Source organism: Aptenodytes patagonicus, chromosome 8 (assembly GCF_965638725.1).
Source record: "Aptenodytes patagonicus chromosome 8, bAptPat1.pri.cur, whole genome shotgun sequence".
Classification (NCBI taxonomy): Eukaryota; Metazoa; Chordata; class Aves; order Sphenisciformes; family Spheniscidae; genus Aptenodytes; species Aptenodytes patagonicus.
This window is the reverse complement of record NC_134956.1, coordinates 2,112,500-2,138,151: the sequence shown is the minus strand read 5'-3', so window position 1 is coordinate 2,138,151 and position 25,652 is coordinate 2,112,500. Positions and strand designations below refer to the sequence as shown.

The 25,652-nt window shown below is 38.5% G+C and overlaps 1 protein-coding gene and 1 long non-coding RNA gene across 13 annotated transcripts in view; both read right to left on the bottom strand.

Annotated features, from left to right (window-relative positions):
• IQSEC1 (IQ motif and Sec7 domain ArfGEF 1) overlaps positions 1-25,652 on the bottom strand; it is a 363,771-nt gene that overhangs the window by 176,226 nt on the left and 161,893 nt on the right. For 3 of the 12 annotated variants that reach the window (XM_076345942.1, XM_076345928.1, XM_076345930.1), the window contains one exon: positions 12,294-12,380. The exons of 3 other annotated variants lie outside the window; for them this stretch is intronic. In XM_076345942.1, the coding sequence (XP_076202057.1) occupies positions 12,294-12,380 (87 nt within the window). Of the gene's footprint in view, positions 1-12,293; positions 12,381-14,019; positions 14,077-21,120; positions 21,140-21,212; positions 21,660-25,652 lie in introns of those variants that run through there. 6 more of the 12 variants (XM_076345939.1, XM_076345940.1, XM_076345927.1 and 3 more) reach the window with 5 other exon arrangements.
• Positions 5,266-6,365, bottom strand: LOC143163979 (uncharacterized). The gene is made up of 2 exons (XR_012996004.1): positions 6,242-6,365; positions 5,266-5,641 (listed from the first exon to the last, which is right to left on the bottom strand). It is a non-coding gene; the product is annotated as an uncharacterized LOC143163979 (long non-coding RNA).

Here is a 25,652-nt window from a genome sequence, read left to right as displayed (position 1 = left end):
TTCAAATTTTCTAAAATCTCATCCCCAACAATAAAGGGAAAACAGCAGCACCCGTATTTTACAGAAATGGCCAAGGTAAAACATCAATTGCAGATAAAGATGGTAGCTGAGCACAAAGAAGGAAGCCATACTAATCAGGATCTTTGAAACCTCCCACCCTTATTAGCATCTTTATTTAATAGAAGCCACCCTTAACGAGTACCCAAATGGTTGCTATACCCTTACTATGCAAACCAAAACACGCTAGCTGTATAGCTACTCTTTCCTTCTCACCCTGGAGCATTCTGTTGTGAAAAACAAAAATAACTGACTCTGAGTGAGTCCCTCCCATCCCCCAGAAGGTCTCCAAAGTCTCTTAAGGATCAGTAAATGAACATCTCTGTGTTACAGGGTGGAAGCTGAGTGGCAGCAGGACTGAGTCTTAAAAGGTCAACTAGTAGCAGAGAGCAGGAAGCTGAATTTGATCCAGACATAGCCAGGGAAAACTCTCACTGAACTCATTAGATGTTGTTTCTCCTTGTGGATTGACTCAATTAGGTTCTGCCTCCTCTTTATCTCTCCATTTGTGTCAGCTCATCAGAATTAGTGATCCCCTGATCACAGCTAGGAACCGGCCCCTACAAGCACAGAGTTCACTACCTGGCACATGCAGGTAATCCTGTCCGGTACCACGGCCTCCTTTCAGAAAGCAAAGCATCCTTCACCAAGCAGCAGAGGAGGGGAAGGGGGGGAATAAAAATCCAGCTTCTGTTCAGCTGAGTCACATTAAGCTATCACCATTGCAGACGATTCAAACTTTCTGCGCAGCTGTGCTTGCTTACGGATTCCCCACACAGAACCGAGCAACCGCCGTGCACATTTTGTGAACTTAAAAGAAAATGTGAAACATACCTGCACATGAGAGAAAAAGTTCATAAAGTGGTACCCTTAACTGAATTATTGTAATTAATTCAGTTGAGGTAGAACAGTAAAACTAGAATTTCCGCTGCTTTGACAGCAGAAACATCCATCTAGTAGTTTTGAAATGGTTTCTTGTTTTTCTTTTTAAAATAGCAATTATCAATTTCTTTATTTGAAAACCTACTAGACATCACCTATGGAATGGCTTTAAACTAAAGGGGGGTAGATTTAGACTAGACATAAAGAAGAAACGTTTTACGCTGAGGGTGGTGAAACACTGGCACAGGTTGCCCAGAGAGGCGGTGGATGCCCCATCCCTGGAAACATTCCAGGTCAGGTTGGACGGGGCTCTGAGGGACCTGATCTAGTGGAAGATGTCCCTGCCCACGGCAGGGGGGTTGGACTAGATGACCTTTAGAGGTCCCTTCCAACCCAAACCATTCTATGATTCTACGATTAGTTTCTTGACAAAATCTACTGGAGCCTGGGAGAAGTATCACTGTATGTTTGTCTTGTTCTTACACCCCTTTTTACATAACCGTCAGACATCTGACAGTAGAGTACACAATACCCCACGCGGCTATTCATATACTGCACCTTCCCTGGAACAGATTCTGCATTACAACTTGAAAAAGGTAGAGGCAGACCAAACTACACAAGCAAACAATGTATTTATGATAATAATTATAAAACATATAAACAACATTGACTGTAGGGCATGCTGGCACATATACCTCTCTTCTCATTCCACATGATCAAATACTTCTCCCTCTCCAGTGTTAACAACATGCAAAAGTAAATATAGATGGCTTCCTCCTTTGTTTTCATCTACACCTTCATGTACTAAAATAGGTCATATTTGTAATGATTGACTTGCTGCGAAAGCTTTGAAACAGACTGCATTGGAGCTCCCTCTAGCCACCATTTCAGGAACTATTCAATTACTGTAAAAAAACTCGAAAAATTCTACCACCACTCACAATCCTGGCAACAACGTAAAGACATTAAGTACTTTCACAGATGCTTGTATAGATATTTTTGGGGTTACATTTTCTAAGAGCTTCCTGCTCCGTTTCAGTATTTGAGGCGAAAAAGGACCTAGTGCTGCACTTCAAAATGGTCAGTTTGGCAAATCACTATTACGTAACACGAATGTCACCCTTTCAAAACTATGAGCCAGGAGGTCTCAGAGGGGACTAAGCCTTTTCAGGCAGGTGGTGTCTTCTGAACAAGCTTCTGCATACTGAGCAGCCAAGTCCCCACCTCTTGACAATGACCTCTATGAGTCACCTTAAATGCTACTTTAATGCTGCTTCATTCTGCTCAGCAGATTACATTCTGCCATCCCCAGGCACCTGCTCAAGTAAGGAGCTTCCCTGGCCATAAACTATATACATAATTCAAATTCATTATGAATCTTGAGTTGCTTGAAATTGTGGCAATCAATATTCAATTACGTAGCTGGTAGAATGGCTAAGGAAAAATTTTAAAAGCTTGGTTTCAGTCATACTTAAGATCTACACCTTACTACATTTTTCAGGGGATTACTTCTCCTCATGTTATACAATATTTTGCTTCAGCTAGTTAGAGTTATTTTAAAGTCGACTTTGGGAGATGAATCTCTAATTTATCACAGCTGAACTGTTTTTTTGCTCCATCTAGCGGTGCATAAAAATCCATACCAGTCAAGCACAAAGTGTCTGCACACACTGCTCTGAGCTGTTTTAATGACTTTGCACAATCAGTTACAGAAAGAAAATAATACATGTGCAGAAAATAACAGCAAGTCAGTAGCTGCTCTGCAAAACTGAAGTCTCACCCACCTATTTTAGGCAAAACCACCCAAAAGAATGTAAGAGCTGAGTATGTTTGCAAAGGAGAACTCCACATTGCAGAAGAAAAACAAAATAGTCTGATCCTAATAGGTACAAGTGCCTAAAGGTGCCAAAGGAGAAACTCCCTAACTGAATTCCCCCAAAGCAGCAGCTTTTCTTCAATCCTTTGAGGTCTCGAATGAAGAAATTTGGTCTATAAAAATATGAAAAATGCCATTTCTACTCCGCCTTCCATACTAGAATGCACAATAAGACAGTCTTCACTCTTCACAAAAACAGTGCAAATTCATCTAGGAATCAGGAGAAAAACAAAATTTTTCCACTGGTACCTTTCTCTGTTTTATAATAATGTGCAGCACTTAGGTCATCTGTTTTTAAACTCTGGTTAACTAAAAGAGAACCCCTACTAGGCTCTAGTGCTAAATCCTGAGATTCACAGCATGTTTTATTTAGCCAGCCATGGTTTATTTAAATAGGAAAATGTTTACTTCTGCATTTCTGACTTTCACTGCATCAGAGAAGGTCAGCTTCTCTGTTTGCTCCACGAAGAGTAAATGCCATGATTTGATGATACTACAAATACCAACTCAAATTGTTTCAAATGCCAGCAACTTACAATGACACTATTTTCCCCTAATTGGAAAACTATCAGATAGAAAACAACCAATGATGGCGTCCTGTTACAGCTAATAACACCTATCAGTCTTTGCCTTCATTTTCTCCTGAGACACATTATTAACTATAACCACATCCAGGATAACCAACTGCTGTCTCTTCAAGGCAAAAGGGCTGGCACCTAGAGTTGGTGGCTTTAATTTTCATATTTAAACACTAGTCTTTCTTCTTTGTTTTCCTTTACACAAATATAAAAGATACTTATTGAAAGATTGGACAAATCCTACCCCATGGAAGAGAATAATTACAGTGCTTCAGTTCAGTACACTGAGTAGAGAGAGTTAATTACTGTTTATATTTGGGAAGGACATAAGCAAGTCAAAATATCAGAAATTCCTACTGTTTCTATCTTTGGGAAGCAACTCTGAGAAACTCTTAATCATAGCAGTAAAAGACCAAAATTGTCAGCAACATTGAAACATTTCAATGTTTTACCCTGCCCAATAAACATTAGAGCAGTTGCAGGGATGTATTAAACTGCAGTAATCTACTACACAATTTTTGCATACAAAATTTTCAAATTTTACAGTGGGAATGAAAGTACTTCATTTATATTGTAATGCCAAGAAACACATGAAACTAAGGAACATTCAATACCAAATAATAGAAGCAGCCATATATTGTTTACAGTCTGCAGTCAGAGTAAAGGACATAGACAAACTGTTTCAACATCATGAAGGCAGATTAGCCTTCTACAAGCAAATTCTTCCTTAGGTCTTGGACACTTCATAATCATACCTAAGGCAAGCACAAGAAAACTTTTAACAGCAAGGATAATATTGGTACAATGCTAAGAAACAGTAGATCAAATCTAACTGAAAAGCAAATAACCCGTATTCTGTTTTTTATACGGATTCCTTCAAGGTCATAAAAAAGCACATTATACAGGATGAGAATGAGTCTTATGCTACCTTCGCAGTTCTTCCCTTCTTGATCCTGACGATTCTCCTTTTATCCATCCCATCCTCAAAGCCACATATAACTACAAATAAATATCAGCTTTTCACCCTACACCCAACCACTTCTGCCTTTACATGAGCTCCACACAGTTTGGAGTAATATTTTAACTTACGATAGCAACAACAGACTTAAGAGCCTTTTTCCGCCCCCCCAGTCAGTTTTTCTGTCTTGCCAGCTTCAGGCTAGTAAATGCCGCTTCATCGAAATTCTGTTTCCTGGTATATCTGCTTGGGCTGTTTAAGTTTGGAAGATCCAACCAGTAGAAATCCTCCTGTTATTTTAGAGCCACAAGATGTGTCTGGAAAGATGTAATCAACAAAGTGCCTTTTGGGCAATGGTAGCTTGGACTCTATTCTTAGACAGCCATGGACATGTTCACATTTATCTGGTTGCAGTTACAGGGCCGTTCAATTACAAGTTTGTTCCTTTGGCGACAATCTTGTGCACAGCTTAGACAAAAATATTTTCATCAATTAGGTAACAGAAGTACATGACCTTGGACTTTTGCTAATGCTTAACACAAGACTTTCAGAAACACAGGCAAACAAAATTAGAAGACAGACCTCAAAGAAGCTTAGAAATGTAATCACTCACAGCTAGAGTATCTGCTGTAACAACATAAATGTGCTGGTTCCTCAGAATAATCAAAAAGCAAAGAAAGAATGGTTAATCTCTATATAGTAACGTTCACAAAATGTCATGTGGCATTTGCCCAACCTTGAAACAAATTTCTAGGACTGTTAGCAGTAAAAACAACCTAATACAGATTATAAGAAACAGCTTCCCCTCCCACCCCATAGCCTCAATATTTGGGGGAGCAGAAATCAAACTAGTTTGTACCCTTCATACCACATGACCATGTACATACAGTAACAAAACTCACAGTACACTTAAAGACTTATGGTACTGTTTATTTTAATTCAAAATAAACTGTGCATTTTACGTATTTGTTTACAGTTTGCGTGTGTTTTAAATACTGGACACAAAGAAGAGAGCTGTAGAAAAGCATGGAGAGGAGATTACCAAGCATCGATGGCAAAAATTTACGGCTGTGCCATTCTGAATAACTCAAACTTGACATGAATCAGAATCCTATGGCATCCATGCAAGTGTCAGTCCCATACACACCAGTAAGAGAGGAGAGGAGAGATGGACTATACAGATGTAGCACTGACTGCACACTTAGCGACCCCGAGCTTCTCTGTTATCTTGAAGATGGACTACTAGACCCCGAAGGTGGACAGCAGAACTGGTGCAGAACATTATCTTCCCTGCCAAGGAAGAGGGGGGCAAGAAAGAAAAAGGACAGAGGAACAGAATCATAGGGAACAGTATTAGGAAAATTAAGCTTAAGATTTTTTTGGTTTTGTTTTTAAATCCACAAATAGTGTAACTTGTTTGTAAATACCATCCAATTAACCCATTTCAATCTCAGAGACAGGACTTTCAACACAATGAAGAACAACCAAATGAGCCTAGGCCAATACTTAGAGTTAAACTCTGAGGCAAAAGCTGTTTTGAAAGGGCAATTTCTGTTTTTCCCATAAGAAAAATTACATTAAGTAGTCATATACATACCCGGCCTACTGTGGCCATGGCTCCTTTATTTTTAACATGTTTAAAAGAAACTTTCCACAGGTATTTTCACTGCCCATATTCCATTGAAAATGCAGAACAGATGCATTCCCCTTCTGCTGGTGATTTACATACAGAAATATTAATGATTAACATATCTGGACTTCACTTCTCCCCCCACCTTCTTTTAAAGTAGAAGGAAGAACTCTGTTTCCATGCAGAGTTGCCAGCATCATGAATGGTGCTACAAACCAGAAGGCACAAAGGCTATTAAAGAAGCAGTCTGGAATACCTACATCTGTAATGCTATAATGTGCTTTATGGCGGGTGAAGGAAGGGATGCCGGCTTAGCAGGAAGCTTGTACGAGGTCACTTCTTTATCAGTAACACAACCACGAATGGTCATTTCCTTTAAACTAAATAACAAGCTAAAGGAGGAGGATGGAAAGGAACACAATGAAGGAAGAAAAACAAGAAAATCCAAAAACAAATAGTAAATTTCATTATATTCTGCCCACTCCTGATTGTTTTCAAACAGCTTGCTCTGTATGAACACAATTCACCAGTTTTGCATCGCTAGATCACGTAGGCATCGACTGGAAAATCACAAGTATTACTATAATTACGCCAGCTTTCCTTTGCCATAGGGTTTGAACAGAGATGCCTTATGTAATCATCTGAACCACATACTGACTTAGCACACAGTATATGATTTGGTCAGAATTTGGATCTGTTTTGCTTTGTTCATCTGCATATTGCATCTTTGTTGCAATATGCTGGCTGGTCTGAGCTATGTTGCTTTCACTCCTTTGCTCAATTTGAAAAAATATTGTCAAGCTTTTAAATCTCTGCATATTATAAAGAGAGGCTACAGTGCTTACACGTGCTAAGTTATATAGCTAGGCAATTGCTATTCAGTTAGAATTAAGATTCCTATTCAACATTTTTTTTGGTAGAAAATTTCAATAAATAGTCATATCAATAGTACAAAGGTACAAAGGATTCTGAAGTACAGCTCCTGCAGCTACAGCTTCACCTGTGACTCATCATTGACTGGGAAACTACCACAGGACTGAGAGTCTGCTGTGTAGTGTGGGATGTCTTTACAGATGCTTGTATGAAAGATATGTGAAATATTTACTGTGCGCCTAAGCCTGGGAAACAGTATAGTGCTCATCAGTGGAAAGAGTAAACCCAGAGTTGCAAAGAACCAAATTTATCTGTTAAAAGATATTTTTCACTTTCAGGAATCTAAGCAAAAAGTTCCCAATTTTCCCTGACTGTGCCTAGTGTGCAAGAATTCCTGCCGTGCTCTTGAAAAAAACTTACGAAAAACCAAACCACTCTAATACAATATAGAAGCATCTGTCAGCTAGACATCATTGTACGTTAAGCTTCTGTGTTAACCAGTTATGGTAACAAAATAGCTACAATGCCTACCAGTGGCTCACACAAAAAGAAATAGCACAATCAATCCTCCTATCATCTTCCATACAGTGGTTTGTTGCATGTAAGCCAACATTACCTGGTGAAACAAAGATTCCACATTAAAATTTCACATAAGTACAGTATTTTCAGAATAATGTTTTTACCTCCCAGAGGTGCTGATTAAACATTAAGCAGGTAGAGACTGCAAGAAAATGATGGGATTTCTTTGGTACTATAACATCCTTTGCATTATCTTTTTGTTTTCACAGGTATCACTGGGGAAAAAAAAAAAAAGAAAAGAAAAATCTCTAGCTTCAAGATTTTGAAAATGGTCTTTGGACATGATAAGGGCATCTAATTTAATATTAGAAGGATGGCAGGTAAAGTGGATGGAGAAAGGAATGACAGCCAACATTTCATGCAAATCAGAACAAGGAAATCATAATTATGAATAAACACATAAGATGAAAAGATGCTTAGATATTAGTTGTAAGCAAATCTGTCCACAGTTGTAGTTGCAGATATCAGCCCATTACATATCCATACAAAGAACACAGATGTGAATAAGACTTTATATTCCCAAGCATGGGCACTCTTCTGCATGGTATCTTCCTGTGTGGAGCCATTCCTACAGCCATTTCTGCTGTAACACTCATCACACAAAAGCCTGAATAGCTGACAGCGACAGCAGCATTAGGGCTACAGGGCTTTAAAAACAAAATGAAAACAAACAAAAAAACCCCCTAATTTCAGCAGAGTAGGAAGCCTTCTCCGAGGGTGGGCTGGTGAACTATCCTCAGACTGTAAATGAACCCTGCACGTTCAGGAGTGGTGTAAACAGCTGAGTAACTTGAAGGTTCAAGTGATATACTCCAAGTTGACAGGTATCATGTGCACAAAAGCGTGTGCATGTTATAAGGTATCTAGCGCCTATACAGATAGGCTAAAGTACTAACTGAAGTTTGTTTAATGCAGAAGATGTGTTTAGAAAATGCTGGGAACAGACTGTTCTTCAAACAAGAAACAGAGGTGATTAAATTTACTTTCTCTGAATGCCATTATATCTCTGGGCTTTGCTTTGCACGTATGCTAGCTGCAAGGCTGCTGAGATAACAAAGGCCATATCAAGCAAGAGGCTCAGCAACTACGGTGCGAGACTGCATGGATCCAGGCCCTTTTGGAAGCCTCTCCGGGGCGTACCACCATCTCCTTTACCTTGCCCTTCACACCAGACATAAAACCTGTGTTCAAATGATCACTAACAAATACAGAGCACCTCATGGAATCTGCAGCTTCAAACTAGAGTACGTTGTTTTTAAGGCTCTACTTTGGGAGGCAGGAAGGGAAATGGGGTCAAAGAAGCCAAGCTACAGACATTACTGGGGTTTTTTGGTTTGTTTGTTTTTTTTTTTTTTTAATTTCCAAACAAAAATAAATCAAAAAGAGCAAACACAGGAGGCATATGAGCTAACTGGAACACAAACAGACAAATAACTAGCTGGAAGAACATTATATGCTTAGGCTTCCTAAGACTTTTCTTATAGTAGGAGAATGCAAGATAACTTGTATTATTTCTGTCTATTTTGAACATTGTAAAATGAGCAAGCAAGGGATTACTGCAGTAGCTACAGTTATTAAAAATGCATTATTTCCCTATTAAGAATTCAAAACAGATGCCAAAGATCGTCTTGACTAGAAATAAAACTGCTGGAGTGAATAAAACATCCAGCAATTAGCTAACAGCAAATCAGAGATGCTCCAGATTTCACTGTAGTGCATTCATTAATTGCTTCTTTCAGAGCAAATTTAATTTTTAATTCTGGGCTACAAAATTAATCCATCTGTGTATTTTCTAAATAAAGCCTCAAAACTGAAGTTAGAATGAAGCATCCATTTCTGTTAGTTTTGTGTCTAATGCCTTCTATTTATAAACTGATAAATGGGAAGACTAAAAGCTAAATTTAATACTACTAAATGTATGTGGAAATTTAAAGCCCAATCTTGTTAGTGTTCTAGTAGCTGATTTTCATTCACAGCAATAGGATTCCCATATACAGGTCATTTACAAAAACAGGTGCATAATTTGTACTTGACTAAGAGAGTACAGACATGGTGATGTCACGTTGTAACAATCAGTTTGATTGTTACAACAGCTTCAGAAATTTAACTCATGGGTAAACTGAACAAATTCCTGACATGAGGAAGACTGTAAGAGTCTGGCTCTAACATGCCACCACAATGTGTGTAGGATACTACCTGGGACGGCATTAACACCACTGTATAATTCGAAACTAAATTCTACAGAACAAATCTGCAGCTCTTTTTTCCTTCCTAAGAACAGTGCGCTTCAGGATCACAGGGTAATTTGTGTTAGAAGGGACTTCTGGAGGTATCTGCAGTCCAGACCCCTGCTCAAAGCAGGGCTAACTACATCAAGTTGCTCAGGGCTGTGTCCAGTTGAACTGAGTATTGCTGAAGACAGAGACACCACCTTGTCTCCTGGCCTCTGTTCCAGTGTTTAACCACGCTCAGGGTGAAATTCCCCTCTCTCCCTTGGCTTTTATCCAATTGGAATTTTCCTTACTGCAGTCTGCTTTTGTTGCCTCTTGCCCTATCCTCTCCTAGAAGAGGCTGGCTGCACCTTTTCCATACTCTCCTATTAAGGAGTTGAAGACAACACCAGCCCTGAGACTTCTCTTCTCCAGGCTGAACAGCTCACGTTCTCTCAGCTTATCATGTGCTCTGGCCCCCAGGCACCTCGGTGGCCCTTTGCTGGACTTGCTCCAGCATCCTGATGTCTTTCAAAAAGCCAGACACTCCAGAGGAGGTTTCACAAGCGGTGACAGAAGGGAGGAAATGCCTCCCTCAGCCTGCTGGCCGCTCTTGCTCATACAGCCCTGTATGGGGTCGGCCACCTTTGCCACAGACACGCTCCGCTGGCTCATTAACATCTTTTGCAACAGCTCATCTTACACCCAGGTAACTTGTGTGTTGGGCTGGGGGAAAGAGGTAAGGGGAGAACAAGGCCATATCTAATCCCTGAACTCCCTTATCTAATCACTCATAATAAAAAAGGAGGTCAGCACAGATCACGTGCTGCTGGTAGACCTAGGCTGGTTAGCCAGGAAAGGGGGTGAGTGGGATGTAGAGCACATTAAGTTTCCTGGCAGCCAGTGACCGACCCATTGATTGCTCCGTTACCGTTAGGCGAATATGGGCAACACTACTACTTTATGAATTGTTGGAAGTTCCCATTTCTCCACTGATTCTAGTTGAGTTATGGCTATATATGTACGCACAGTTGGAGAGTCTGAGACCTAAACTTCCTTGCGAGCAAACAAGGTCAGTGACGAGTTCCTTCACACACCCCAATCCTTAAACAAAAGCTGAAGGTCTTATGGCATATGTTTGGGCATTATCCAAATCTATATGTTGTTTTACGCATTAGCACGCTAAAAATTGTACACACTTTACAGATCCCAGCCACACTTAGGGCGTTTATTTTTTTACTGCGCAAAGACAGAAAGACAAAAAAAGCTAGAGAAATTTAGGATTTTTTAAGCACAAAGTTATGCTGCTATAAGTTTTAATTCCAGAAGAAATACTACTGATAAAAATAATAACTTACGTGGAGCAAGATACTGAAACATTCAAGAAACAACTGGTTTTCCCATCAACATCCCTATAGGAATATTTCTAACAAGTCCTTAAAATTAAAGCATTATAAACTAAGGACCAAGGAAAAATAAAAGCCTCATAAAAAAGCAAGTGGGGAATCTAATAGCGTTCAGGCCCTGCTCCTCACTGAAGGAATACTAAGTTGTCTTACAACTCGACTATGGATTCACTGCCACCAAATAAAACTGAGCTCTGATGGGAGAAAAAACAAACATACAAACAGATGCTGCAATGTAAAATGACAGGATGAATCCAAACATGCATGGTTGGAGGTAACTAAGAGATGAAAGATTCAAATCAGAAATATGTTTATGCATTTACAGATTTAGGATTCATTGTTTGTTTTTGTCTTTCCTTATTACCAGTGCAAAGTGATTTGATTTTTCAGCACCAGACTTCCAATATTTTGATATTAATATTATTCATGAGCTGGCAATTACCACTAAGTTAATCACTAACAGTAAAAGTAAAAATTAAAGACAATTTCTTCATGACATGCACAATTTCTTAACAGTCTTCACATTTCTGATTATTTAGATTAGCTGTCCTTCGATGCTTCTGTGAGATCACTGTTAAACACTGGCACTGACAACGAATTGTACTAAGATGCATAATTACTGCTCTCCACATCTGATCAAAGAAAACTTGGAAAACACATGGTAGACATCTATGTTAAAGAAAGCATTATTAGCTGGAAAATATATATTTTTTATATATCAGGGCAGACTGCTTGGCATCAAGGGCCAGCATCTGTTTGAAAACCCCTTATTTCCACTCAAATCACAAGGCAGTGCTGAGCCTTTTGCAGGTCCATGCCTTTAACCTCGGGAGTGCCCCAATACAGGGCTTACCTCACATACTGTGATGAAATATTAAAAAAAGGGGTTAAAAAAAGTGTTGCTCAGAACAACATCAATATCCTACAGAAATTATATAAACATTTCAATACATTTGTTATGTAAGAACGAAACCTACAACTAGCTTCTCCCTACCTTTCAGAGTCTAGGGGGGATGTGCCTCTTAAAGCACATGAAACTAATTTTACTGTATAATTCAAGAGTGTCTGAGAGAAATGAATAGAACTATCCTATGAGATGTTAAAAATGTTTGATATGTTTTTTCTAATATTCCTTTATTATTTTTTCTTTTAAAACTTAAACTTCTATACCTTTTCTTTGTCAAATCGTAACATTAGATGTCTCTTCAAAAATTAAGAAGTGGGTGGACCATATCTACTCTTACCTGTATTCTGAGTGTGTGGCAGGGACAGCTAGCTGGGTATGGTACAATGGAGCTGGACAGCAAAACTGGTGCAGAGTATTTAAAGACCTACGACACAAGGAAAAACACAAAGTCAAACCACCAAGTGTTTAGAAAGGGGCTTTTTAGGGAAAAGCAGGTGCTAATAGGTATATTTGAAACTCATGATAACTTTGAATGGAATTTGATGTACAGCTGTCAATTCTGAATCCCAGGAAATAAAGAGGGAAATAGTCCCATGGTTTAAATATACACATCAAGAATGACAGTGATGCTGTTGCAATGAAGAATCAAAGTTTTGTTGCAAGATTAAGATAAGATGCCAATTTAAGACTTTGTTTTTGCCTTGCCATGCGGAACAGAGGCAAAAGCTAAACATTGAGGGTTAAAATTCCTATAGAAATGAAGCTTCAGACTTGCATTACTCTGCACCAGTCAAGCTGTTTCTTTGTTAATGGAATTACAAACACAGTGCTTAAACATGAGGAGGAATAATGCGATGAATATGGACATAAGCTTTCTTCAGGCCCAGCAATTATAAACATATTGCAATATCCCACTTATAAATTTGAAAGAATCTAAGTTTCACCCAAGTTTTAAACAATATTCTGAAATGTGCAATACTAATTTAATTGCTGTCATTTGTTCAAAGCATGGGAAAATAAAAAAAGCTTTACAGCACAAAAAGATATTATGCGCCCCAGATCATTGTGTTTGTATTTTTTCATTAAAAACACAGAAGAGTTGCGAAACAAGACAAGGTATTGCATCTGAAGTAAAGCTTAAAAAAATCTTTAAGCAACACACAGTACACTTCTCAGCATTTTTAATGTTTGTGCCAGGAAACATTAAACAAGGTTTAGCACAGTAAGTCCTCCATGACAAAACCACCTAATCAAATTTCTTAAGACACAGCATTCTTCTAGGAAATCATAAAAAAATTAATCAATATTTCCTAGCTCTTAGAGTGTGCACACATGGAAGAAGTATCCATTAAATTGAAAATCCTCATTTAACTTGTAAGCATCCAAACTGACTATTAATAGAGCATGTGTGTATGTGTACACACATGCACCTTCCCCCTGCCCCCACATCTTTTGCTTGGCATCTTGACAAATGTTTCAGAAGATTGGTTTTGATTCTTCTGCATCCCTGAGGCTCAAAGTGAATCCTGTGAGGTCACTTTCTTATAAGATCAAACGGAGTGGTTAAGCAAAAAAAGTCAGTCTTTGTTCAGAAAGGAGTCAGCTACTAATCCTTTTAAAAAGAAAAAACAAGGTCAGCCTGTTTTGATTTCTGTTGCCAACAGTGTGTTAGCAACTGCACAGCCAAGATGAGTTGGATTTTCTGTTTAAAGATAGCAACTGATGGTAACTCCTGTAAAGTACCTGAGCTTTTGGAAACAGAAGTGCAACCCAAGTCAGTCACGAGGCAGATTGCCATCATGGGACATACCCTGCTAACGCCTCGTAGTGCACAGTTACTAATTGGTGGCACCTTCAAACCACTAGGAAAGATGACCAGAACAATTCTAAAGAAAGATGGACAATGTTACTAAAAACACTGATGGACCATGATAAAAGCAGTTAGAACACGCAAAAGCTGTATTTTCTGACAAGAAAAACATACGATATTCACACAAGTTGCTCCACACAATTCACAGAACCAGGGTAGTACATTATAAGTGTGCATTGCACGATAGTCTCACATTGGGTAGGGAAACTGATCACACTGACGAAATCGCTCCTTCCTGCTTTGTGAATACCTAATTTTTTTCAGTAGAAGCAAAAGGAGGAAATTAGTATGAGGGTGCCCCAGATTCCCTTCCCACCACCCTTTTTTTCCATACAAATCTCTCCTCTCATCAATAGTACCTCTTTCTTCACAGAATAAACCAGTAAACATATGAAAGAATCTGTCTGGATTCAGTTCTGCTCAACAAATAATTTTCAACAGAGCTTGCTCCTGGCTATTCCAAAAAGAATCTGCCCACAAGGCTCCATAAACCTGTCCTACTCTGACTTTCCTAGCTTCCAAAAAAATCAAAACTATAAAGAAGAAAGTTCTCCCTATAATCTCAGCTTGCTCATCTGCAGTTAAGGTTAATACTCACCTATTGCACAAGACTGGTTAGGAGCTCAACTGCTTTGAGTTTCTTTTCGAAGGTGCAGTAGAAATGCAAAAGTCCAGTCACCTTGATAGCAAATAAGAAGTGCCAAAGGTCTGTCAAGTAGTAACTACACTGGCACTCTGTGTGTCATAGGTGCGTGTATGGAGTAGATAAAACAGATGACAATGTTCAACTGCAGGCTTGTAATAAGTCACCACGTATCATTGCTGTGTTCCAACAAGAACATCTCAGATGTCAAAGACATATGTTCAATACCTAAGGTTAGATTTCAGCCATTTCTTAGGGTGTTCAAAGACAGGCTCTTTGTCCAACTAGTTACAGACGCAAACTTGAGGTTTGGACTCTGCTCCAAATTTTAAAATTCAGGGATATCTTGACTCAGTGTTTTGATTCCTCTAGATCCCACTGACTGATGCCCAATCAGCCTGACGAAAGATGAGGCTCAGGCTTTACAACTTCTGTCACAGCATACTAATTTTACACAAAGCAAATATACCTTCTGCTGGCACAATCTAAGATCCGTACGTGGCATTTTGTGCCTTCAATCACCTGCTAAAACAGTACTTCCATTCATTTACTCCTCTGGAACATATCAGAAAAAGTTCAAGATTCAAATGCCGTTTTTTGGGTTTTTTTAAACTATATAGCCAGATTTTTCAATCAGCCTTCAACACAAGTTTGCATTGAAAACAGAATTGATTTGCTAAGTTGTAACACCGGTAGACATCAGAAGAAATATATTTAAATAATTTGGAGGAGAAGTAATCACTTCCCCTGTTCACAGTATCATAGATACTTGGCCCTGTTTAGTTTCTACATTTCTAACCTGTGGTCTTCAAAAGCTGATTTAAGATTATAAATAGAGCACAGCTACTTCAGCACTGACACAAGAGAAATTACTAAACTGATGAATGCTTCTTCCGGTAATTTCAGTTTCTGAAACATTACCGCAACATCCCAGTGGACATGGAAGCTTTGCAATTTCCCGCTTCCAGGCCAAGTTTCTTCCAGCTCTCCCCAAGTACCCATAGACAGGTAACCACTTATCAATTTTTAAAGAAAGTTCTTTTGAGAACAGACTCTTCAAACAGTAAAACCAGAACCAAATCTAATCACATCTTGAAATCACATGTCCCTCAGGATACCAACATAAGAAGAAAAAACCCAGCTACAAAGTAAGTATGCAGACCCAGAGTAGGTTTAACTGTTCCTGTCAACTTCTGTGTAAATTCCATTACGTTTGCCATTAGAAACCACTCATTTTAACAACACTTTCATATCCATCAGAGAATGAAAATGATAATTCTTTTTGTTCTTTCAGTACTAGAGTCTTACTTAGATGTACAAATAAAAAGAAACAGATTACTGATCATCACATAAAGCTACAACTACTTTTTTTTATATTTATTTTCTCTTACAATCACCAACAAACAATCGCCTCCCAAACTCAGTAGACAATTTTCTCAATATTGGTTTTAACACAACCTGGGAGAACAGAATACCAGGCTATTAACTTGGAATTACTTTTGCTTTAACAGGCTATCCTCTTACTGTTTTCAAAATGTCCTCTTAGTAGGCTGGTAACCATCCTCCTGCTCCTGGCAACAGGGCCGTGCTGCTGTGCTACCGGCTGTAGCAAGCACCACATCCATCCAGCGAAATGTTGAGAGCCTGGAGAAAGCTTGTCCTCCTACCTCTGAATAGCACACAGTATTTAGTACAGGATATGATATCCGATCCTTTTTTATTTTGCTACTATTTAATTTTAAGCATGTGTAAACCTGTGAGTAGGTTGGCAGCATTATTAAATCATCACTGTCTTAGAACGTCTTCCTAACGAGATTATCAGCTTTCAAACAGAAGAGACTGAGAGACACTTGTCTCACCGGATACTTAGTAAAACTGTATTGGTACAGGACCACAGCTGGAAGAAACGTTGCCTTTTTATAAAGTTAATGATGTGGCTGATGATGGGAGTCTACTAGGTACATTTGTTCATCTGAACTGCTGCATTTTTCTACAGCCATATTACTTCATACACTATTCCTCTTCTTTGTATGAAATAACAATCTGTTCACCTCCATCTGCCAGTATTCTTCCTTTTCTTCTGGTACATTTTTCCATGAGGTGCTGTGTTCCAATGAGTATGTGCAAGCACTATGAAAAACTGATACCAGCAGTCTCCTATACAGCCACAGGCACTCTGTATACCTGGTGCTAGTTAACACATATCCTTTTTAAAATTAGCTTGTAAATAGCAGGAGTGGTAGACAAGTTCATCCCCTATATAAGCCCATTCACTTCAATGTCATCCAAGGTAGCTAACAATGATTTGTTTGACTGGATTCATGCCTACAAGCTAATAAAAGGAATACTTCCATTTCTCAGTATTTTACCCTGATGAAGATTAACATTATTTTACAAGTAGAAAATTTGCTTTCTCACTTCAATCCAGAGTTATGGCTACAGCTGAGATTAGGAAAGACTATAGTTAAAAACTAGTAAAGTTTGTCCTGTTCTTGTTTAATAAATCTAACCATTTCTGTAATGAGAAAGAAAATTTGAAATATAATCAAACTGATCTCCAAATAGGTGACGAACAATAAAAGTCACAATAATACAGACTCACATCGACTCCAGCTAAAAGTTTGCTTATTAACATGTTTATTAACACACTAGAAAGGCTTTCGGAATCAACACACTGACTGAGCCCACAAGACAACTTGCTTTTTGTAAACTCACCCCGGCAGAGAAAACAGCAGATAGCTTTATATGGCAACTCATATAATCTCCTCATAACCCAAGTCTGATTGTAGTTGCCTGTGGACATGTCCACCAAGAGGTGATTTAGCAGATGATCCGTTCACATTTGCAAGCACAAATTCCTACTGTTCTGACATCAAAGATATTCCCCTTCACTACTCAGATCTTCACCCAAAATACACAGGACAGTATGATTTTGTTTTTTGAAGTAGCACTGAAAAAACTTTTCTTTTTTTTCATTCGATTCATCCTACTTTATGCCCAGCAGTCTGTAGCCAAGTATGTCAAGGAGAGGCTGTGGTGGCATATAGCAAATACTATGTTTTTTCACAGTGTTCTTATTAATTACAGTCTGTTCTCTACACACTTTTTTGAATGGCAACTATACAAAATTAAATGCTGTTATTGCTTTTACGGTTGCATATGTAAAAAACCTTACAGCTCACATGTACTTGGCAGAGATCATCACACACTATAGAAGACTACAACTAATACCTTTATTCCTATCGTTTCCTTTCAACAAGATGGCTTTCTGTGCAGAGCTTCTTGGACACCAAATCACAGGAAGGTAACAAGACAACTCATGGCAAGTAAACATCAATATAATTACCTTTCACTATAGTCTGAGAGTAAAGAAAACCACCCAGATATCATAAAGTAGCACAACCATATGTTCTAGACCTCCTATGTTGGCATCTCCCTCCTTCCACCTCTGTCCCCCCTTCCCATGCAGTAGTCATATAACCTAGTTAAAAGCATTATAGGATAGGATTTTTTCTTAAGCAAAATTAGAGATAATTTCACTAGATATCAAGGATGCTCAATAAAATCTGCAGTTCTAAGAGATAGACACATGTAGGCTAGAGTACAGACCACTGAATTTTGCTCAAGAGTACATAAAATTTGGTTGTCATCAAAAAAATTAAATATCAGCATTTGTACATGTTGCAATATAAATGCAAACGGATAGGCTCTTGTTTTGAATAATACTACCCTTTATGTATTTCCAACTCAAGCATCCACAGCTGGATTTTTCAAAAGAATAATTAGGTACGCTTTCACTGACCTCTCTTCCATCAAAAGGGCCTCAGAATAATTATCATCTCTTGGGAGAAGAAAACCAGTACTGTCACAGCATACTAAACCAGAAACATCAGTTATTTTTGTCCCATCCTAGAACACAATGCTTATTAACATTATAGATAATTATCTTAAAAATAATTATTATAAACTTCTTTGGTTTCATGAAAATGAAGTACTAGCATGTATAAATAGGCAAGAAGTGATTCTTTCGCATCCTAGCCAATGCACAGTTTGTAGGCAGCCTCTAATACTGGGTTAGCTGTAACTAGGGTGAATTTAGTTAAGATTGTTAATATGTAGGCACTTATAAATAGGAACATTTATTTCCCTTTTAATTAAGACTTACTACAAAACCATCTATTCTGAAGGGTGATGTACAATAATTTACAGTGCACATAAAATGCACTTGTATCATTTGTACTTACTAGTCACTTTCAAAATCTGTAGGAAAAAAACCCCACACAGTCCAAAACCAGAAATAAAGAAGAGCAAAGAGACATGAAGCTGCGTATGATAGAAGGAAAAAAAATCTTTTAGATTAAATCAGAAAATTCATAGATTCACTGCATCTTTTCTTATTTCCCACCTCATTAAATTAGGTCCCAGAATTTCTCAAGAAACTACAACTCGCATTACAAAATACAGCCACATTTATAATTTCACAAAGCAATAATCATAGTAAAACCAAATCTAAATAGCGACATCTATACATACTAGATTTGAAGCTCATGAAAGAGGAAAAATAGTAATGTACAAAGAATGAAATTACACAGATATAGCATAAGAGATTTACAGCAAGGCAAATCCTACTACTTAAAACAATGGTACAATGACATATGTTCTATTCAGTGCAGCATCTCAAAAAGCGCTTTTGCTAATCCTAGTAGTTTGACGTTGTTTAGCTTTTTTTAGAACAGCAACAATCTAGCTTTTTACATTTTATTTTTAAGCTGTAAAAAAGATATATTTTGTTTTTTAAATATATAAGCTAAGGACTTTTGCTGTTATTAGAACATTGACAGATTTATAGTATTTAAGTTTTCGTCTCAAAACTTACTCATGCATTAAAGAGCTGGTGTATTTAACTGTTTAACATACGTTTTCAGTATTCAAAACAGATCAGTTTTAAAGAACATGAAGATTTTGTATATATATTTTCTAGAGAGTTAGTTCTAAAAAAGCCCCCAGGCTTACATTTTCCTTCTTTTCAACTATCAGCATCAACTTTCTTAAATGGGAGTTAAAATACAGAATTATAGGAGAAGTCATAGTTCATATCTTGTTTTCTGCAGCAATGTGCTGAGGTAGGTAAAAGATATCAAACGTAAGCAGTAATAGAGGAAAACACTGTACAAGATGGTTCTATAAATAAGACTGCAACACCACTGTTAAAGAAAGTAACCTACAGAGATTAAATATTCTTTAACACCACATGATAAGCACTATAAGAAATTCGGTTCCCTGCTGAGAGTTACAAAATCCCCAAATCCCAGAACTCAAATTAAAATGGAGTCTAACACAAACATTACTAGTTCTCCCTTGTATAAACATACGGCATTGTATTTAAAGCTGATCCACGTATACCTGGAAGGCTACAACCTGTTTTCCAAGTTCACTTTTCTTATTTCAACTTCCTACATACAGTTCCAAGTTTATTTTGATTTTAAAACAGTTCAACTTAACCATTCATACCATCACCGTAAAACAAAAGGCTAAAGAAAACTTAAGAACAGATTTCAATACTCTTTCAATATTCATTTTGAGTATTTTATTCCTGAAGGTTTGAACTTACTATGCCTGCGTGTGGACAGTGCTACTGAACGTGAAGTAGATTTACTCAAATTAGGACCCTCACAGGCACTATTAAAATAACTGAAAAAGGCTACAGATGACAATGGCATCTGCTTAATGTATGATCCTCCAGCAAACCTAAATTTAACCTTAAAGGGAGAGGATCTTTAACCAAAGTTCAGAAATGCAAATAGCAGGTAGCAGGTACAGCCATTTCAAAACACTGGATTAGAAGTGAACCACTGATGGCAGCGAGGGTGGGTGGTAGAGGACAACTTAACTGCACTCTCGTGTCTATCTTGTTCTGATTCTTCCCTGAAACGGAACAACATCACAGTACGGTTTAAGAGAAAGCTCATTGTAAGGGTCATGTGGAACGACTAGAATTCAGCTGAATAAAACCACCCAGTGTGCTTTCCATATATACCCTGATGCTGACACCACAAACAGTACGCAAACTTTAGCATTGTCCTTCCTCTGGCTACAAGTGGATAAACACTTAGCTCTTCTGCCAAATGTGACAACTCATGTGAAGAGCTGCTGCACTGCATTAAATGAATGAAATACTAAACTCCTGCTGTGCTGACTGTAATGTTTGAGAAACTGCTCAAGGAAATAATAAGCAATCAATGCATCTTTAGGTTTTGATCAAGCATATATACAATGACAACAAAACCACAGTGATATTTTGCCTTATTGATATTATATTGCTTAAGACTGCAGTCCCTATCCTTGTATTAGTATTTATGTATTTAAAAGACAGATTACACTTTAATATGACAAAGCATTCAAACAAAATGGAAGAGAGATTCTTGACTCATCATAGACAGAATTCCAGCACCCTGCATTGGTTCTTGTATGCAAAGTGGGGTTTTTTGTTATTATTTTCACTGCTAAACATAGGCTTATTCACTTTATTAGGTTAAATTTTTAAATACCCATATGCGTAAACACAACCATCATCTATGCATTTCTAAAATACAGATCATGCATCTGCCAAAAAGGTAACACCCTAAAAATGGTTCGTGGAAAGAAACCTACCAAACAATAAACTGATCACTACTCCCACTTCTGGAATCCTCAACACAGATATCAGAGACGTGATGACAGATGAAGAAGGAAAAGGTACTCACAAATAACACCTTCTGCAAGCCATCCTTGAATGAGTTGTGGATTTGGTATTTATATTTTCTTTCACGCAACCTGAGGTAGAAAAGCTCTTTCTTAAGGAAAAAAAAAAAAAAAAAAAAATCACATTCACAGCTTTTTCATGCTTATTCAAGATCAGCCACAGTGGAACATCACGTATAAGTAAGCTGGTGATGTAACCAGCATCAAACACTGCATCAGATAAACCCAAAGGCTCTACAGGGTTATATTTTGCAAAGCCAAAAGGTTTTTCCCAGAGAGGAGGTTTAGCAAGCATAAACCAGCCACACTGTTTTCACATTCCTGGTGGGTTTGCTTTCTGCTTCCAGAAAAAGTCCCAAATCTGTATTTATTATCAAACTTCATCACCAAGAAAAAACAATATGCTTTCTCATTTGCTATTTAGACTGAAATATAAAAGCACCAAATGTTGCATTTTCGAATGCACCATCTCTGTATGAACACTGTAGTACAGTCCAAACCAAGAAAAGGCCATTGGTCCTTTTATCTCCATGGTAACAGCAGCATCTGTGAAGACGAACCGTATTCCCTCTTCACTGCAAAGTCAATTTATAGTCACATACTATGACATAAACTGATAAGACAGCAAAGCTAATCAGCAGCTAGGAGAAACAGGAACCAAAGTACGAGATTAAGCTCTTGCTCAAGAGAATGTTCCTCTGTATATTTCTCATGCGAAAATTACAAAATGAATAACCAAATCAAGCTGTTCCTTTGAGCTGATCCAGGCTGGGAATTCACTAACTTCCCAGTTTAGCTAACAAGGATAGTTGCTGAGTATTTTACAGAATTAGCTTCTTGTTTAAATCTCCAGTTATACCTGATTAAATCATATCCCAGGCTGCATCCAAAGCAGCGTGGCCAGCAGGTCGAGGGAGGTGATTCTGCCCCTCTACTCTGCTCTGCTGAGACCCCACCTGCAGCACTGCGTCCAGCTCTGGAGCCCTCAGCATAAGAAAGACACGGACCTGTTGGAGCGGGTCCAGAAGAGAGCCACGAAAATGATCAGGGGGATGGAACACCTCTCCTGTGAAGAAAGGCTGAGAGAGTTGGGGTTGTTCAGCCTGGAGAAGAGAAGGCTTCGGGGAGACCTGATTGCAGTCTATCAGTACTTAAAGGGGGCTTATAAAAAAGATGGCGGCAAACTTTTTAGCAGGGTCTGTTGCGACAGGACAAGGGGGAATGGCTTTAAACTAAAGGGAGGGTAGATACGGACTAGATATAAGGAAGACTTTTTTTACGCTGCGGGTGGTGAAACACTGGCACAGGTTGCCCAGAGAGGCGGTGGATGCCCCATCCCTGGAAACATCCAAGGTCAGGTTGGACGGGGCTCTGAGGGACCTGATCTAGTGGAAGATGTCCCTGCCCACAGCAGGGGGGTTGGACTAGATGACCTTTAGAGGTCCCTTCCAACCCAAACTATTCTATGATTCTATGAAATGGGGAGACAAACAAAGTTGTTCTTTGCAAAAAAAACTACTGAAGAACTATTACTTAAATATGACCTTTTCCCTTCAAAGTTTCCTCAAAAGACTTGTTATCATTAATAGCAACAGCAGAGTGAGAAGTTTCACGACTCTACAAAGCACTGCCCTCCCATCTCCCCCCTGCCCCCTTTTCAGCACCATCAGTGGTACAAATATTTCAGCAGCATCATGCTTGTGCACTAACAGTCTCTGTTTCCAGGGAAATGACCATAAGTGCAGGCCTGATGAGTCACCTAAACTTGCTTTTATTTTATTTTATTCCTGTCCACAGTGTTCCTTTGTAAAAGAAAACAAACCCAAAACAAAACCCAAACAAACAAAAAACCCACACAAAAAAAAACAAAACCCAAAGAAAACAAAAAAACCCCACACTACAAAAATTCCCTTTTTTCCTCCCCTTCCCTGGTTCTTGCCCCATTCTAATGCTCAGCACTCAGGCCTTATGTTATCAAGACAGCCAAGCTTCCCCCCTTGCTTCATGAATCAATGTAATGACCATCTGCTCACATTATTAAGTTAAATATATACCAGGACACACTGATGAGGGCAGCTCATCTGCTATGGTCAAGTGATCAGTTCATAGCTGTTTCATGGCCAGTTGTAATACTTCCAGAATAAGAGAGAGCAGGTGGTCAGCCGAATGCTACTTATCACAGCATTACCTACGAAGGTCCCCAGGCTAAAGAGAAGCATGAACTGTCAAAGATGCTGCTAAATTATGTAACTTTGCAAAACAAAAGAGATGGTAAGGCAGGAGTTATTCTGATGATCTTTGGTCCAAACTGATTTGCAAACGACTATCTTTTATGTCAAAATACCCTAAGGTGCTCCCTTTTGGTCAGTCATCTGCCTAAAGCTGAACAGTTAACTTTACAACCTCCTCTTCACCCCCACTTATCTGCCACACAAATTCCTGCTAAGCTGGAAACCAAGATAAGAATTTTATCTAGCAGGCATGCACTTAGGTTTACCTATTCAGCTTAACCTTCCATCCCGACAAAAGTAAAATTGATGATAATTTGTAGAATTGTCAGGGTAGCCACAGCCCTGGAGTCACATCACGGTGTGTTAGTGCTATAGCAGTGCAATAGGAAACCATAACTAATGAGGAGAGAAAAGCCCCGAAATTCTCCATTCCCCCACATAATCGGCCTGTAATGCTTGGATACTGCATCACCAGGTACTTAACCAGTACTCATTTTAAGAAAGCTACATCTGTCTTAACTATACACTTGATACGGCACCGCCCCACGCAGCAGAAAAAGGGTGAACCACACAGAATCTGGCCTAATGTGGCAATTCCTAAATAGCTTTGTTTATATAGTTCACAAAACCTTCACTGTGAGCTTGATCCTATAACTCCAACTCATGTGGGCTCATGGCATGGATCAGGCACCTTAGGAAAATGAGCCCATTCCACAATGAACGCCTGATTTGAAGCATCCATACCTTGAAACACAGATATACAACACTGCAAGACATGAACATGATTACTTGATATCTGCTAACTTTGCAAGTTAAATATCTTTTCCACAAATTAAGATAATTCAGAGAAATACAGACTTAAGACAGTGGTTTTTCTATTGCACTGAAGACAGCCTAAAGGTATCTTCCCTTGTTCCAGAACAGCTTTTTCACGATTCAAATACTGCCTCGTTTTTAGCAGATACCAAATACAAAGCGCTGAAGAAATAGTACGATTTTAAAGGTGCTTGCGTATTGTGAAATTGCACATCACAGCCAAAACCCTCTAATAGCCATCAATACTTCACATAGATAAATGCCTGCTAAGAAAATAAAACCGTTCCATAAAAAGTCCCATAAAACAGCTTTCCAACCTATTGTAAAGTCAAGCAGTTCAATCACCTCTGGTGTACGAGGCAGAGAATATACAGTCTTGTCAGCTTGGTCCAATTCTTCTGTTTTTAAATCCAGTTTCTGCAGATGTCTGGTAGTGCAGTGCACAGGTTGAATGAAAAGTGAAGAATAAGTTATACAGGTATTCAGAAAGGTGCTCTCTGGATAATAATTGCTCCAGATCAAGGAGGAAACACTCTGGTCAGGTAACTTAATCTATGAGGCCTGTGAAACAGTTAATCATTTAAGCTCTTTTTTCAAAAGCCCAGTTTTGAGGGATATGAAAACAAGACTGAAAAGTCAAATCAATAAGCAAAAGCAAACTGCACAAGATGCATTATCTGAATTCCGGCAATGCTAATGCTACAGGAAGGCGCTCAGCTGCTGCATGCTTGTGGAATTCTGTAACCACACAGGTTCAGAGCTGATGCCCACTGCTCACCACTCAGGTTTCCTACAAGAGTTCTAGTATCAAGCGTATCCAAAAGCAGTAACTCAGCCTGCAGTAGCTTCTTCATATACGAAAGATGCATTAGTAATTTAAAAGCTATTCCTCCCTATTCTGTAATGAATGCCATTGAAACTTTAGACAGGATAATAGTCATGAAGCTTTTACAGTGCGTAGCACTTTTTCATGTGTTTGGTACAAGTTTTCAGTTTGGTTCTAGTTTTCGTTTTGATGTTGATCGTTGATCAACGATAACTGAAAAAACAACTATCTGGCTCTAAACTCATCTGAGCTCTTATGTTTTATTCAAGACAACAAAATAACTTGCATAGTTTATGTTAAGCATGTGCTCAAGCTGCTGTTTGAGCCAACATATCTTTAGTTCACTGTCTTCCTCAGTTCTCCCCTAAAACAATATGAAGTTGGCCTGATGAATAAGCATAGGATAAAGTCTGCCCCCGTTTGTATCTGAGCAGAATGGATTAAAATGTTTTACAATTGATTGAATACTACAAAGTGAAAAGTTAGTAACTGCACAGGCTATTTAGCCTTAGCTTTTAACTTAGAAGAAAGGCTTTCCTTTATAAGAAAAATATAGTAAGTAGGACAGA